Source organism: Erigeron canadensis, chromosome 9 (assembly GCF_010389155.1).
Source record: "Erigeron canadensis isolate Cc75 chromosome 9, C_canadensis_v1, whole genome shotgun sequence".
Classification (NCBI taxonomy): Eukaryota; Viridiplantae; Streptophyta; class Magnoliopsida; order Asterales; family Asteraceae; genus Erigeron; species Erigeron canadensis.
This window is the reverse complement of record NC_057769.1, coordinates 33,629,225-33,643,103: the sequence shown is the minus strand read 5'-3', so window position 1 is coordinate 33,643,103 and position 13,879 is coordinate 33,629,225. Positions and strand designations below refer to the sequence as shown.

Here is a 13,879-nt window from a genome sequence, read left to right as displayed (position 1 = left end):
AGATAGATTCAGGGGTATTTTAGTCCAACTGTAGAGATGGGTATAGAAAGATGTATTAAGGCCGGTGAGGGGCATTTTAGAGTGTAGATAATAATAATAATCATGTCGTATGAGGTTTTCACGAATCCAAACCCTCTAAAGATTAATAATTAATCATTAAATCAAAAGAAAGCAGTGAGCGATCGATCAATCAATCAATCCAAGTTTTGTTTGAGGTATGAATGAATAAATTCTATATCTATCTGTTTTCAAGTTAATATTTATATAATAATTTATTGTATACTCCACCATTTTTTATCGAATCAATGGCTAAAAGGCTACTGTTTCCTCCAACAAGATTAACTGTGATACATATATTAATGTTTTTTAATACATATAAGATTGTTTTTTATTGGATACAAAACGGGTTTTACTTTGGTTGAAAACTACAAAATTTGGTAAAAGTCAGTATTTTTTGGTTCAAAACCATAAGAAATTTTAATATAATGCTAATGAGTCTTTTCTGGTTTGTTTGGTCCAATTTATACAAAGTTTGACAAAATATCGAGTCTTTTTCATCCAAAAATATTAAGTTTTCAGAAAACTTTTGTTGAATGTCTTTTGGTTTGTAAACTATAGTTTTAATTAATATAGTCTATTTGATCCAAAACTGTAACAGTTTGATAATAATAGTAAAAAAAAAAAACGAGCCTTTCTGGCCAAAACTGTAACAGTTCGATAAAAAAAAAACGAGTCTTTCTCGTCCCAAACTATCAAGGTTTGATAATAATCAAGTATCTTCAGTTGGAAAGTGTGCTCTAAAACTATTATAAACAGGGCTTTTGGTTGGAAACGTAAACATGTTAAAAGCAAGTCTTTTTGGTCCTAAACTTCGATAAAGATCGAGTCTTTTGCGCTGGAAACTATAAAGTATAAACATTTGATAAAAGTCGAGTCTTTTGGTTGGAAACAATGAAATTGTTGGTTGGAAAATGGAAACTGAAATTGAGGGTATGGTGCTTCTAAGGCGATTGATTAAGTCAACTGGGCGTAAAACTCTCCTGATTTTGAAATTCAGTTTCTTTAAAAACTTCTACTTGTTCGACCTCAGTAATGGTCTAACTTTGTAACGATCTTTAGAGTCCATGCAAATGTGTTTTTTAAAACAAGTTTCATGCATAGATTCTTCTAATTAGATAAAAATGTAGTCTTCTTTGTATGATGATTCACGGGGCAACATTTTTATATTGCTGTCATGTTCTAGTTGCATATAAGTCATTCAAAAATGTTGGTTTCCGTTAATGTAATTTCAATTATGAAACCTCAATGTTAATGTAATTTGAATTAGGAAACTTCAATGATTTATATCGTGCAACTTCAATTTTGAAAATATTGTTACACTAATTTAATCAGTTTTGAAGGTTTCTTATAAACATCATAGATGGAGCAGAATATTTCTAGTGGATTAATCTGTGATAAATTGCCTCCCTTATTTGCAAAATATCCATGGTTGGTTGTTCAGAACGCCGAAGACAATTTTGGTGACCAGCTTCTCTACACCTTACATGACCCATTGTCTCAATATCCCTGTCGAATCCCTGAGTTGATTGGAAGACATATCCGAGGATGCTTCCATGGCTGGTTGATTCTTTCCAACCATCCACACAATGTTTTGTGGTTTCTTTGGAACCCAGTGACTTCTAAAATCATCCGTCTTCCACCCTTAATGTTAAAAGATGGAGATTATAAATCTATTGGAGAATGTTGTTTGTCGTCCCCTATGGACAATCCCAGTTCAATTTTTCTGTTAACGAGAACTGATAAACCTTCATTTGTGTTTTGCCGGCTAGATCGTAATAGAAAGAAGTTAAGATGGACAGAAATGTCATACGCTAAACAACTCAAGCGAGTAACCTTGAAAGGTCATTTACTTTATAGCATAACTTGTTGTGATGGCAAAGTATATGCCTTAAGTTCCGACGGTTTTACTAATATTGTAGTACAGGTTGATATTCAACTTAAGGATAGAGAAGTTGTAATAAACCTTGTGCTATTTGGGGCATGCCCTTTGCCTACCTACCATCGTTGTGATGACTGGATCCATTTTTTGAAAGGATACACTACAGAACTGTTCTACATTAGATTAGGTTTCCATGAGGAAACTAAGGAAATACCCCGTGATGTGTATTTGTTTAAATTAGACATGACTAGTATAAAATGGGAAGAATTGGAATGCCTAAAAAGCTGGGACATGACGGGTTTGGTATTGGAAGAATTGGAACTAGAAGATTTCAAGGACTTTGAAGTGACTACTGAGATGTGGGAAGAAATGCGTGACCTTAAAGACGCCCTCTTTTTTGTAGATCTTGATCGCGATCGCTCGATATTTTATAACCCTGCAGTTGCCTCCGAGTTAGGGGGTTATATACATATTCGTGGCAAAATGGACAACTCAGTGTATTCGTATCATGTCAACTATAAAACCATAGTCCCATCACCTATGCCTTCTCCAGTGCTCTCAACTAGCCATGTGTCGATAAATTCGGGTATTTTTGTTAATAAATTATATTTGTTTTCCATATCTGTTTTATTTGAGAGAACATGTTTTTAATAAAACTCGTAATTTGTATAGGTTAGAAGCTGATCATGCAGAAGCCACAGCTGATTCTATACAAAAAGAGGATGATGAGGTTAAAACTTGTGAATCTTATCTACTTAATATTCCTATTAACGTTTTGGAGATGATTATGGAGAGTTGTGCTGGAGTGGAATACATGAACTTCCGTGCTACATGCAAACAGTGTTATCTAGCAGCACCTGCAGTACAATGGGGCAATGAGGCAGAGTTAAAGAGATTGCGGGATTATTCATTAGTTTCGCCATGGCTGATGGTTGCAGAAACAAATAGAGACATTTTTACTTTTATAGATCCGATATTGGGTGACAACTACTATATAAAGCATTCGCAAGTATCATCAATTGCTGAGGATATAATACATTGTTCTAGGTTTGGTTGGGTGTTGTTTGAAAATACTGAATATAAATGTGTAGTATTGTTTAACCCCTTCACAAATGATCTGCGTAAGCTTCCAGAGCCGGATTATAATTATTTAGAAGGCTTATGTTTCTCAGCGCCGCCTACTTCCCCTGATTGTATGGTTGTCGGATTTACAACAGCATATGGATCTCCAACACAAGGACAATGGCTTGCTCACATCCACTATGTAGCTCGGGAACAAACATGGTATACGTATAGGCTGGGTGTTGATCTAACATCCATTCGCATTCCAACGTTTTTTGGCAGGGATCTTTATGCCTTGTGCAACTTTGGAGACGTTGTTTATTACAAAAATTTGGGGTCAGAAGATTACTCTTTGAAGATTTTCCAAGCCAAAGCCCCAAGTAATTGTTGCAAATCTGAGGCACGATACTACCTGATGAAATGTGATCAGCATCTTTTACTAGTGATTGTGGATGGGTTTGGAAAATTCGTGGAAGTTTTCAAGCACAATGATTCTGTAGAAGACTACTGGGAGAAGATACATGATCTAGGAAAGCACACAATTTATATACATGGTACATCGTGTATCTGCATTGATGCCCACGTACCAGAAATGGCGAACAAAATATATTTTCCAAATCAGCATTCTACAAACAGGAAAATAGTATTCTATTCCCTCGAAACATGCTTGTTTCACACATTTGATGAAAAAAACATCCAGGAAACTTTGTGGGACTTGTACAGAACTGTACATCAACGCAACCCTCTTGTATGGATTGAGCCAAGCTGGTCTTAGCCAACCTTATTATAGGTATGGTCGTGCATTAGAACACTCTGTGGCATCTTTTTAAACGTGTAACATTCTTTTTATTATTTATTAATACACAGAATTCTAATTTTATAAATTACTATTGGGGAATTTGACTCTCTATTAATCTATTGTTATGGGTTATATGTGTTTATATTGTCTTTCTGAATACCAATAACACATGTTCCTTTGTGGTGAATGATCTGTATACTTTCTTGAATTTCAAGCCTTGGAAAGTCCTGGATTGAGAATGACTAAACCTAGCCCAGGATTGGACCGGCCCGAGCACAACCAGTCCGGGCTTCGCTCCACCTAATTTCCACATTTTGGTCTTGGCCCGATCCAAACCTGGCCGATCTTAGAGAATAGGCTAGTTCGCCCAACCAAAAGACAGGTTTAGTCCCTTGCTTCTAGTATAATTAATCTAACAGTTCCATCTTTTAACTATCTTGAATAAGACATTATTCATGATAACTATTGTATTGCATATGACTACAAAAACGATAACCCATAATCAATCATGATCCGAGTAGGACCAGTTACGAAGTACTTTTGAAATGATTAAATACAAGAACGAACTCATCTCACCAATATGGAATATATGAGGTGAGTAATTTGTAAAGATTCATGCATCTAGAACAGGGAGACCAGAAAACGATCAAATAATTGATGTAATTACTATGTAACCCGCACAATCTAGTGTAGCATAGTGCAAAGCTTATGGTTCTAGTAGCAAGAAATATATTACAAGGTCCAGCAATGACTTGATTTTGAAAAAAAAAAAATAACGCTTCATCATTATGATTAGTTATTTGATAGCTTTATCAACAACCCTTTTAAAGGGTGTTAGTCAACCAGAGTTTGTGAGTTCGAGTCCACCCCATTTTTTACAAATAAAAATAACATAAGAAATGGGGGCTTACTTATATATCGTCCTAATCTAGTCAATACACAACGACAGATATGGTTAGACTTATTAGTAACTGCTCTTTGAAAAGCATAAAGAACTGCAAAAAACTTGAACCAAGTCATTGCTTGTAACTAATTCTTCCAACTTTAGCAGAGAACAAAGGCCTAAAGTACCGGCTGAGTATGCATTGTCCCAATGAGGTGACTGACTTCTAGTACTCATAGTCGGGGACCCACCAGGACTCCAGGAGCCCGACGCATTGGCACAACTAGCTCATCCATTTCAAGATCCCATAACATGACTTGTGTGTCCTGCACATATGTGAACTGGAAGCTAAATCAAAGTCCAATTTATATGATTATGGTTACAGCTCCTTTCATTGAAAATCCAAAACTATTGACTGTAAATATATCCTAGCAACATCGGTCGTAAGTAGAACAACTTTTGCTAGACTACCGTAGATGAAGATGGAAAAAATCAAATCTCACAAACATCATTTATTCAAAAGCGTTTATAAATGAAATATTTCGTTCATTGTCTTTCATGTATATTATAGTCATGTACCTTAACACATTAGATTTTCAACTTGACGAGATTTTCAACTTGACCAATCAAAAACCCAAGTAAAATCATAAAAAAAATTAAGTTCAAGAACAGTTTTTCTAACCACCTACTCATTATAATAAGTGTTGGAATTCATAAAACTGTAATTTTTTTTAACAGGTGCGAATCGTATATCACAACGGAAAATTTAGACTATGTTGTTTTAACCGGGTCATGCTAGAGAGCCCCTCGCCCAATACCTAGTAGGAAGAAATGTATACTTAACTGATTAAATAATGATATATCTTTCTAAAATAGTCTCCTGATAATAACATTAACACACATGGTGAAATCAAAAGATGTGATGATGAGAGAGAATTAATGAACTACATGTGTAACAAGTACGATTTTATGATGATTTGTCAGCCAACCCTCGACACCTTCCTCCCTCTTTCTTACTGTCAAATCATTTTTTCTCTCTCCTAAATCACATCTTTTTCACTCACTACCAACCCTACCTCTTCCTCAAATATATATAATATAATCTATATAAAAGTCACACACACATACATATAATTTATACAAATTTGGACCCACCTCTCCGCGTCCTCACAATTCCTTCCAACGAAGGGCTTTGAGGAAGAGCCTTGGAAGATCTTGTTGCCAATGGTGTCCTCGTCGACACAGTTGAGGAAGAGGCTCACGAAGAGCCGTTGGCCAAGGCCTTAGGAGGATTTATGATTTTTCCTATTGTGATTGATCATACTAAAATTACATAACACATCTATAAAATAACTTGAACCTGAAATTATAGCTCCGCGGTAATGGACATATAATTTAAAGGTGAAAAACACTGAATATATCATGTGTATATAAGCCGTGAAATTAAATGGATTAACGAAGAGTGTTAAAGTATCCGTTATGTTTTTAGCTTTTATGCGATGCCATTCTCAGAAAGTCAGAATAGTCCAATTTGTGTCCGGTGTCGTTTGGCAACCATCCTACTATCCTAGAGTGTTCAGGAGTATCATTCGACCTTGAGACTTGGACACTCAAAATAGTTAGTTATTTTCTTTTTATTCTCACACACATTAAATAAATAAAAATTGGTTGTTCGTTTGGACAATTATAACATGATGATAGAATTGATAACAATGCAATCCTTGAACTATTAGCCAAAATGACGTTGTATCTAAAAAGATATAAAAAACCAAAATTGTGCATTTTAAAAAATACTTACCGATGTAATGTTTTTTAAAAAATTATTACTAAAATGGTGTTTTTGACCTTAAGGTATACCTTCGTTGCTTGAATCTCAACTCTTATATTTGTATAAATTGATTATTATTTATTTTTATTTTTTTGAAAGGAGAAGAGAGGGACGAGTGAGGGGGGTCTTTGAGAGTTTTTATTAGTTTTGTATCATTAGGCTAAAAACTCAACTTCTAAACCACACTTCTCTTTTCTTATTAAATTTTAGTTGATTTTTATAGTTTTTAAATGGTATTTCTCAACAGTACAAAGATATCAGAAAAACAATAATAAAGTCATGAAGTATTGCTATTACTCTTTACTTGAATCCGAAATTTTTATCAACAAGAAAGAAAAATTACAAAAATAATCTAACCCAACGTCTCAAATAAATCTATTATTATAAGGGACAAGAGTGTAATCGGTTCTTTTATATCGGCAAGTATCATCGGCACAATTTGGAACATTGGTTCCATTACCCCCAATTTATTGGCACTTTTTTGTATCGGACACATTTCAAGCAAATCAGCACCATGGGTCGACTGAAGTGAATGTTGGTAGCCATTGGGAAAAAAATGGAGACAGGTATTGACACGTTTGGTTCTTTTGACACTAAAACACCCTACAAATTGATAAGTTTTGGTTCATTTTATTAAGGACATATGACAACATTTTATTGGTTCTACTACATCTTTGCCCACAAAACTCGTATAATCTTGTTCCATTTGATCTCCTAAAAATGATAATAGCTTAATCAATTTGGGAATAGCTATTAAATTATTAAATATCTATACTTACTACTATATAAAAATTATGCATTTCTTGTTAAAAAGTTAGAAAAAGAAGAGATGCAAAATGACTATTATATCCATAATAAAATAATCTATACCATTAGTCCTTTATTTTCTAAAATATTTCAACTACTTCTTTAAATCAATTACTTATACATCAATTACATTTACATCAATCTAGAACACCCGACACCGCCACCAACATCAATAGTCGTTATCACCACCCCAACATCACCAGACCGCCTTAACAACTACCGCCGCATTGCGCGGGTACCGTGCTAGTTATATTTAATTGAAACTTGATTTAATATTATTGTATATCATGTATGGAAAATTTATAATTTGAGTATACATGATATTTAAAAATTTAAGAAAAAGATATATGATAATGCCTTTTTAAAGTACAAATTATATACAGTATTTCAAATTACAACATTTTGGCTAATACCTCAAAATATACATTATTACTCTCATCAAATCTAATTAGCCCAAAAGATATAAAATGTGAAGTGTGAAGAAACGATTGGCTTCCTACCCTGCCTGCTTACGTTTGCATTACACCTCCTCATTTCACGCTTGTCTTTCCATCCATTTTCCCCAAAGTCTCAATCCCAATCCTTCTTTTTTTTTATTTATATAAATAAATTCTTTCTCTTTGTAACGCACCCCATTTTCATCCTTCAATCTGGAATATACCCTTTTCATTATTCTTCATTATATTAAAAAAAGTTAATAAATTAGGTAACTCTTTTCCTTAACCAAACATGGGTTGATCTTCAATTGTTGTTTTATGCTTTTTTTTTATTGTAAGTTTGATGTCATCTTGGATGTTTTTGATCTTTAAATTAATAATCTTGAATTATTATGTTATGTATGTATGTAAATCATGATGATTTTTACATGTTTCCTTTTGGTTTTTATGATCAAGTGTATAATTGTTTTTTGTGGGTGTTGGCTGCAAAACTTTTATTCTTTTACAGTTTATATATTTATTTTATCTTTTGGAGGTTTAATGATATATGCTCAAAATTGTATATATTTTAGCTATGTAATAATTATGCTTTGTGTTGTTTTTGAGGTATATATAAGAGTGATAATTTGCATTGTATGGAAGCAAATATTATTTGTAATGTTTTCATGTGTAGTTGATAAATCAATATGTTTCCATTTCTTTTTTCATCAGATGAATGATATGCCGAAATACTATCGCATGACATAAACCTTCAACTACAATTTTTTGTGGAATAAGGCGGTTTATTTGCTATATGCTTTAGCTATTGATGCTAAAAATGTACTACCTTTTACAAAATGTTTGAAGCTGTTAGGAATTTTGGACTTAAACTGTTTAATATTAAGGATTTATGAACCAGGTAAAGAGGAGTTTGGTTATGACGTTTTGTTTGACGTGTTTAATTTTGGATCATATGGTTTGAGACATTACTGAGTACGTAGCTTGACTTCCGTTAGTTAAAATCTTTTTTCTGTAGTTAGCATTCACATATTTTTAAAGGCAAAACATGGGTCTAGAAAACAAGCTATGTTTAACCATTATATATTCAAGCCCTGTTAGTACATTATATATGCAAGTATCTCCTTACAGAATTGTCATTTGCAAACCTAAACCATCCCATCCCATATGATGAACAATCTAAGGGTATACTTCCATCACGAACTGTGATCAAATTTGGGATATAATGATGCAAGTCATGTCGTATACTCATACTGTCATTTGTACAAAACACCATCCTATAGAAGATATTTGCTGCTTTATTTTCTGTCTAATTTTTCTGAAACCAAGATGTTTTCTTTCATTCTGTGTTGTATTAATTATTTCTACTTTTCAGTTTAAATTGTTCTGCTGAAACAGATTGTTTTCATCATCTTAATTTACGTGTATGGTATATTCTCTGTGCATGTAGTATAACAAGATATCCAAGGCTTAATGTACATTAATATAGTACTGCCATTGAAACTATCATTTTCTCCTTTTTGCTTACTGCTTTCTCACATTCTGAAATCTCGTTGACTGCAGTTGGGAATTAATTATTCTGATTTTCCATTCCCTATAACCATGGGGCATCGACATGTTTTCAGCCCATCCTATATTTTTGAGACTGAGAATGATCAGAGGTGGAACATGACAGAGCATCCTTATGTGCATACGGGTACTCAAAATTATAACCTTTCTAACTTGCACTGACTTCTTTCTTGAATTGTCTTTGGTTGTTTTTGAACTACCTATGTATATCTAGGTTCTTGCATGAATCATAAGTCATTATAGTTTATGTAGGAGAGCTTTAGCCTCATTTTTCTTAGTCATATTTGCTCCATACTCTGCTTCATCATGCATATGCATGTTTGGGTCTTTAAATTACTATCTAAATCCTTGTATAAAAGCTTTAGCCACTAAAGGAATTTTAATGACTTCCTCACCTATCATAGTAACAATTTTTCTAGATGTAGCTCTTTCAACTGGTTTACTTATATATAGGTTAATGTTAGCTGTTTTAACTCAAACAGTTCAACTGATTTAATTACTTAATTACGTATAAAGTGAATGGGTCAAATGTGCAGAACGGGTTGAAAGTCGCCTGAAGTGTATTTTCATTAAACAGAACCTTTCAAACAAACTAATCTAAATTTTTAAAGCAGTTTTGTTGTTGCCACCGTATTTACTCACTTGCTATTTACTTGAAAATGGAGAACGTGTTTTGGGTGAACCTGACTTTACCAAATTGTTTCAACTTTCAACCTGAAACAGCTTTTACTGTTAACCGAACCCGCCTATCTTGCCATTTTTCATTCATTTCTAAGGCCATAGGTCATGTTGAATCTTACTTGCATATGAGTGTCCATAAACATTCTCTTGCACTTTATTGACTTGCTGAGTGTTGGACAAATTGATGACTTGTTCAACTGTACATTACAGCACATAGTGATGCTGTTGAAAGCAGTTCTCATACTTATCCAGAGAATAACATGTCGATAGACGGAGAACAGTATTCTATTCAATGTATTCCCGCTCCCGTGTCAAATTCATATTCTTCATTAGCTCATAATGTCCAAACCCTGCATTATGAACAAGACCGTATTGGCCCATCAAATCTCCTTACAAGTCCTGAAAATAATGGCAATTTTGCATCTTCATCCAACTATAATGAACATCATGTTCATCAGAATGATTCTTCTGATATTAGAGGTAGTAACGGAAGATGGCATTATAAACGTAAAACCCCTTGTGATCCAGCTGATAATCATGTTGGCAGTTCATCTGAAATCTCTATGCGTAGTGACCCGTGGGAGGAAACTTCAAATATGGATTTTCTTCATACCCCTTGGGACTACCCTATCATGAAGGGCGGTCATGGTGGTGAAAGTTCTTTCAGGAATGTGAGAAGCAGGGTTGCGCCCAACAGTCCGTCACATGATTGTACAACCAGTCATTCCATGGATGTTTTTCCTAGTGGGTCAATGAGGGAGTGGAGCCCAACTCATATCTCTTCTTCTATAAACGGTACTCTTTTTTTTTTCTTTTGAAAAAGTTCCCGCATGATCCTTTTTTAATACTTTTCATTCTAAAATGTAGGTCAAGAGTTAAATCCCTTCCATGTTGAAGGCAGTAGCTCTAGCCAGAATGGTCTCATAACCAGAAGCAATCATGTTCAGGGTACCCAACTGCAATCTATTAGAGGAACCCGAAGTAATTATGTACAGAGGTCTGCTCCAACTTTCAGAGCTTCCTCAAGCACCTTGCAGTTGGGGCATTCAGATGAAGGACTGCGGTTAGCTCCCGAGAGTCATTCTTCTCGGCTCTCGAGACCTTTACCCACCATAACCTGGTGCTCCAGTGATCGGAATGCACGAACAAGGATGTCAATCGAGAGATACCGATCATTTTATGAGGTGGCAAATTTTCGTGATCAACCTGCCCCGTCTGAGGTATGTTCACAACTTCACATTTACTAGATGAAGAACCGACCTTTGTAGGTTAGATACCCTACCGTATTTATATTGTGTGATTCTCTTTATTTTATAAACCACTCTTTTTGTTAGGTTTGACTATTTTACCACTTAATCTCCAGAATACGATACCTAGTATGAACTCTGCATACCTTAGCACCAGAGTGTTGTGGGCGTGTAAACATACTTTTGATTGTAGGGTCTAGTGTTTGTTTAGTTGGCTGGAATGGGATGACAAAGGAATAGAACAGACAAGGTAATGGAATCACACAAAATGGAATGAGTTATAAGTTTATATCTGTTTTATATGTTTGTTCAATAAAAGCTATTGATTTTTATGTACAACTTAAACATACTTATATCTCTATAAGATTTTAGTGTAGCTTATTATAGAAAGATATATTTTCTTGTTTTATCTGGAAAATAAACGTTTAGGCTATTGAAAGTTGCATAAAGGAGACTGAGTTACATTGTAAAAAAATTTTATTCATTTCCTTGACGGGAAAGAAATTAAGCCAATTGGAAGGAGTCCAGTTTCTTCATGATTGGCCTATTCCATTCTTAAGAGATACTATTAATAGTTTTATGTAGTTGAATGGAATTGATCTCGTAATACCTTCTCTGATTCCAGCATACCAAACACTACCTTACTTCCAAACTTGGGAATCCAGTCAAAATTTACTTACCCCTCTTGGTTTTTGTATATGAAACTTATTCGTGTAATTGTAGGGTCTTGTGATTATGGATCGATCAGCCTATGTATCTGGAAATCCATTAGATCATCATCAGGACATGAGGCTTGACATAGACGACATGAGCTATGAGGTTAGCAAGTTTACCTATTTTTTTATCAAAAGAATTTGCATATGTTGTCTAATTAAGAAAACACAGGAGCTTCTTGAACTTGGGGAAAGGATTGGAAGTGTCAGCACTGGCCTGTCTGAGGATCTGATCTCGAAATGTTTAAGAGAATCTGTATACTGCTCTTCTGATGAAATACAAGATGAAGGATCATGTGTGATCTGCTTGGTAAAGATTCCATGTAGCATGCATAGTTTCTTTAATCATCTGCATTTGCATATATCTAACCTGACTGGAAAGTGTTATAGGTGGCAAAATATATGGGTTGGGCAGGATATGTAATGAGTCAAACAGTTGGCTTTTGTGACAAGTCAAAATTGGATTGAACCACCTCTACTCTCTTTCTCATTAATTTATCATTTACTACGGGGATAGTAATTTTAAGCCAACTTTTGGTTTATGGTTCATGATTTAATCAAGCATTATAAGGTCCATGCTTACATTTTTCAGCATTATACCATTCATACTTTCATTTATTACTTTTATTATGTCAACCCCTTCTATATACCAAGATAGTGATCTGGGTTTCTTTCAGTATAAGAGGCTGTAAGACTTGTTTAGGGCAACGTCTGAACCATTCAACCGGTTTCTCTTTAGCCAAATTTTCTAGTTACCATGTTTTATGAGGTTAAATTATTTAATGCAAACTTGTTCCAACTACACGTTAGCTACATATAATGTACAGTAGTAAAATATGTTGGAAGTTAGATTTGCTTAGAGTTGTTTGTTCAATTTGATTTTATCTTGTTTGGCGTTGCAGGAAGAGTATGTACACATGGATGATGTTGGGATGCTAAAAGGTTGCAAACATGATTTCCATGTCGGATGCATCAAAAAATGGCTGTCAATGAAGAATTTGTGTCCCATTTGCAAATCAGAACCCATGAAACACAAGTAAACTTATTGTCATTATACTGTAAGTATGTTATTATGTAATTATTAGAAGAAAAAAAACATTCTCAAATGGAGGACGGAGAATGTTGGTGCTGATGAATTTCAATAATCTTATAACATTTTACATTGGCTGCCATTAATAGTTTGTGTTTCATCTTTGCCATCTTATCTGGACTGTTTGTGAATGTATATACACATATATAGCAAAATTGGTGCTAAACCATTGTGAAAGAATCATCACCAAGTCTTCATGAACTCCCGAGTTGCTTAAACATTGAGCTGTAAGGTGGACAATTATTTTACGCAGAAGGAAAATACATTTGGTGGCAGGTGGATACGATCCTTAGTTATAATTAACATGAGATTCCAACTCAGCACCTTTTGAGTGAGATTTTGAGGTACATGCGTAGCCCTTCTAGATGATTTTTTAGTGGTTTTCACTATACCTCTATTATTTTGGTTCTCGGTGATCACTTCACTAGGTATATAAATATTATCTTTATTTATACTATCTTATATACCACATACTCCCTTCAAATTTCTCAAAAAAGAACTTGATAAATCCAAACTACTCCTCTCATTCATTCATTAGTTTAAATATCTTTACTTAATATACCTAAAATATATTTAATGGAATTATCTACAAAATATAAATCTTTCAACCATTAAGAGAAATACATCACCCCCATTTCATCAATTGTTTTACATTAATGATCACACACAGCCACCGCCATCGCCGCCGCCACCAACACCGGTCACTGCCGTCACACCGTCACATGCGGGGACACTTGACTAGTTTGAATTAGTTATATATAGCTTAATAATCATAACTACTGCTGAATAGGTAGAAAAATACTACATTGTATAAGTTGCAAATTAGG

The 13,879-nt window shown here is 34.3% G+C and overlaps 3 protein-coding genes across 3 annotated transcripts; all 3 read left to right on the top strand.

Moving 5' to 3' along the window:
- The first annotated feature begins 2,013 nt into the window (after positions 1 to 2,013).
- On the top strand, positions 2,014 to 2,631 carry LOC122583854. Its single transcript, XM_043756230.1, has 2 exons — positions 2,014 to 2,525; positions 2,612 to 2,631. Exons 1-2 carry the CDS (start codon positions 2,183 to 2,185, stop codon positions 2,614 to 2,616), a joined length of 348 nt encoding a protein of 115 aa, XP_043612165.1. The 5' UTR covers positions 2,014 to 2,182; the 3' UTR covers positions 2,617 to 2,631.
- Positions 2,625 to 3,890, top strand: LOC122583853 (F-box/kelch-repeat protein At1g57790-like). The gene has a single exon (XM_043756229.1). The coding sequence runs from the start codon at positions 2,721 to 2,723 to the stop codon at positions 3,774 to 3,776; it is 1,056 nt and encodes a 351-aa protein (XP_043612164.1). The 5' UTR covers positions 2,625 to 2,720; the 3' UTR covers positions 3,777 to 3,890.
- Positions 3,891 to 7,842: 3,952 nt separating this feature from the next.
- On the top strand, positions 7,843 to 13,154 carry LOC122583928 (E3 ubiquitin-protein ligase MBR1-like). Its single transcript, XM_043756304.1, has 7 exons — positions 7,843 to 8,024; positions 9,316 to 9,448; positions 10,213 to 10,797; positions 10,870 to 11,222; positions 11,973 to 12,068; positions 12,135 to 12,272; positions 12,865 to 13,154. The coding sequence occupies exons 2-7, from the start codon at positions 9,355 to 9,357 to the stop codon at positions 13,000 to 13,002; spliced, it is 1,404 nt and encodes a 467-aa protein (XP_043612239.1). The 5' UTR covers positions 7,843 to 8,024; positions 9,316 to 9,354; the 3' UTR covers positions 13,003 to 13,154.
- Positions 13,155 to 13,879: the final 725 nt, after the last annotated feature.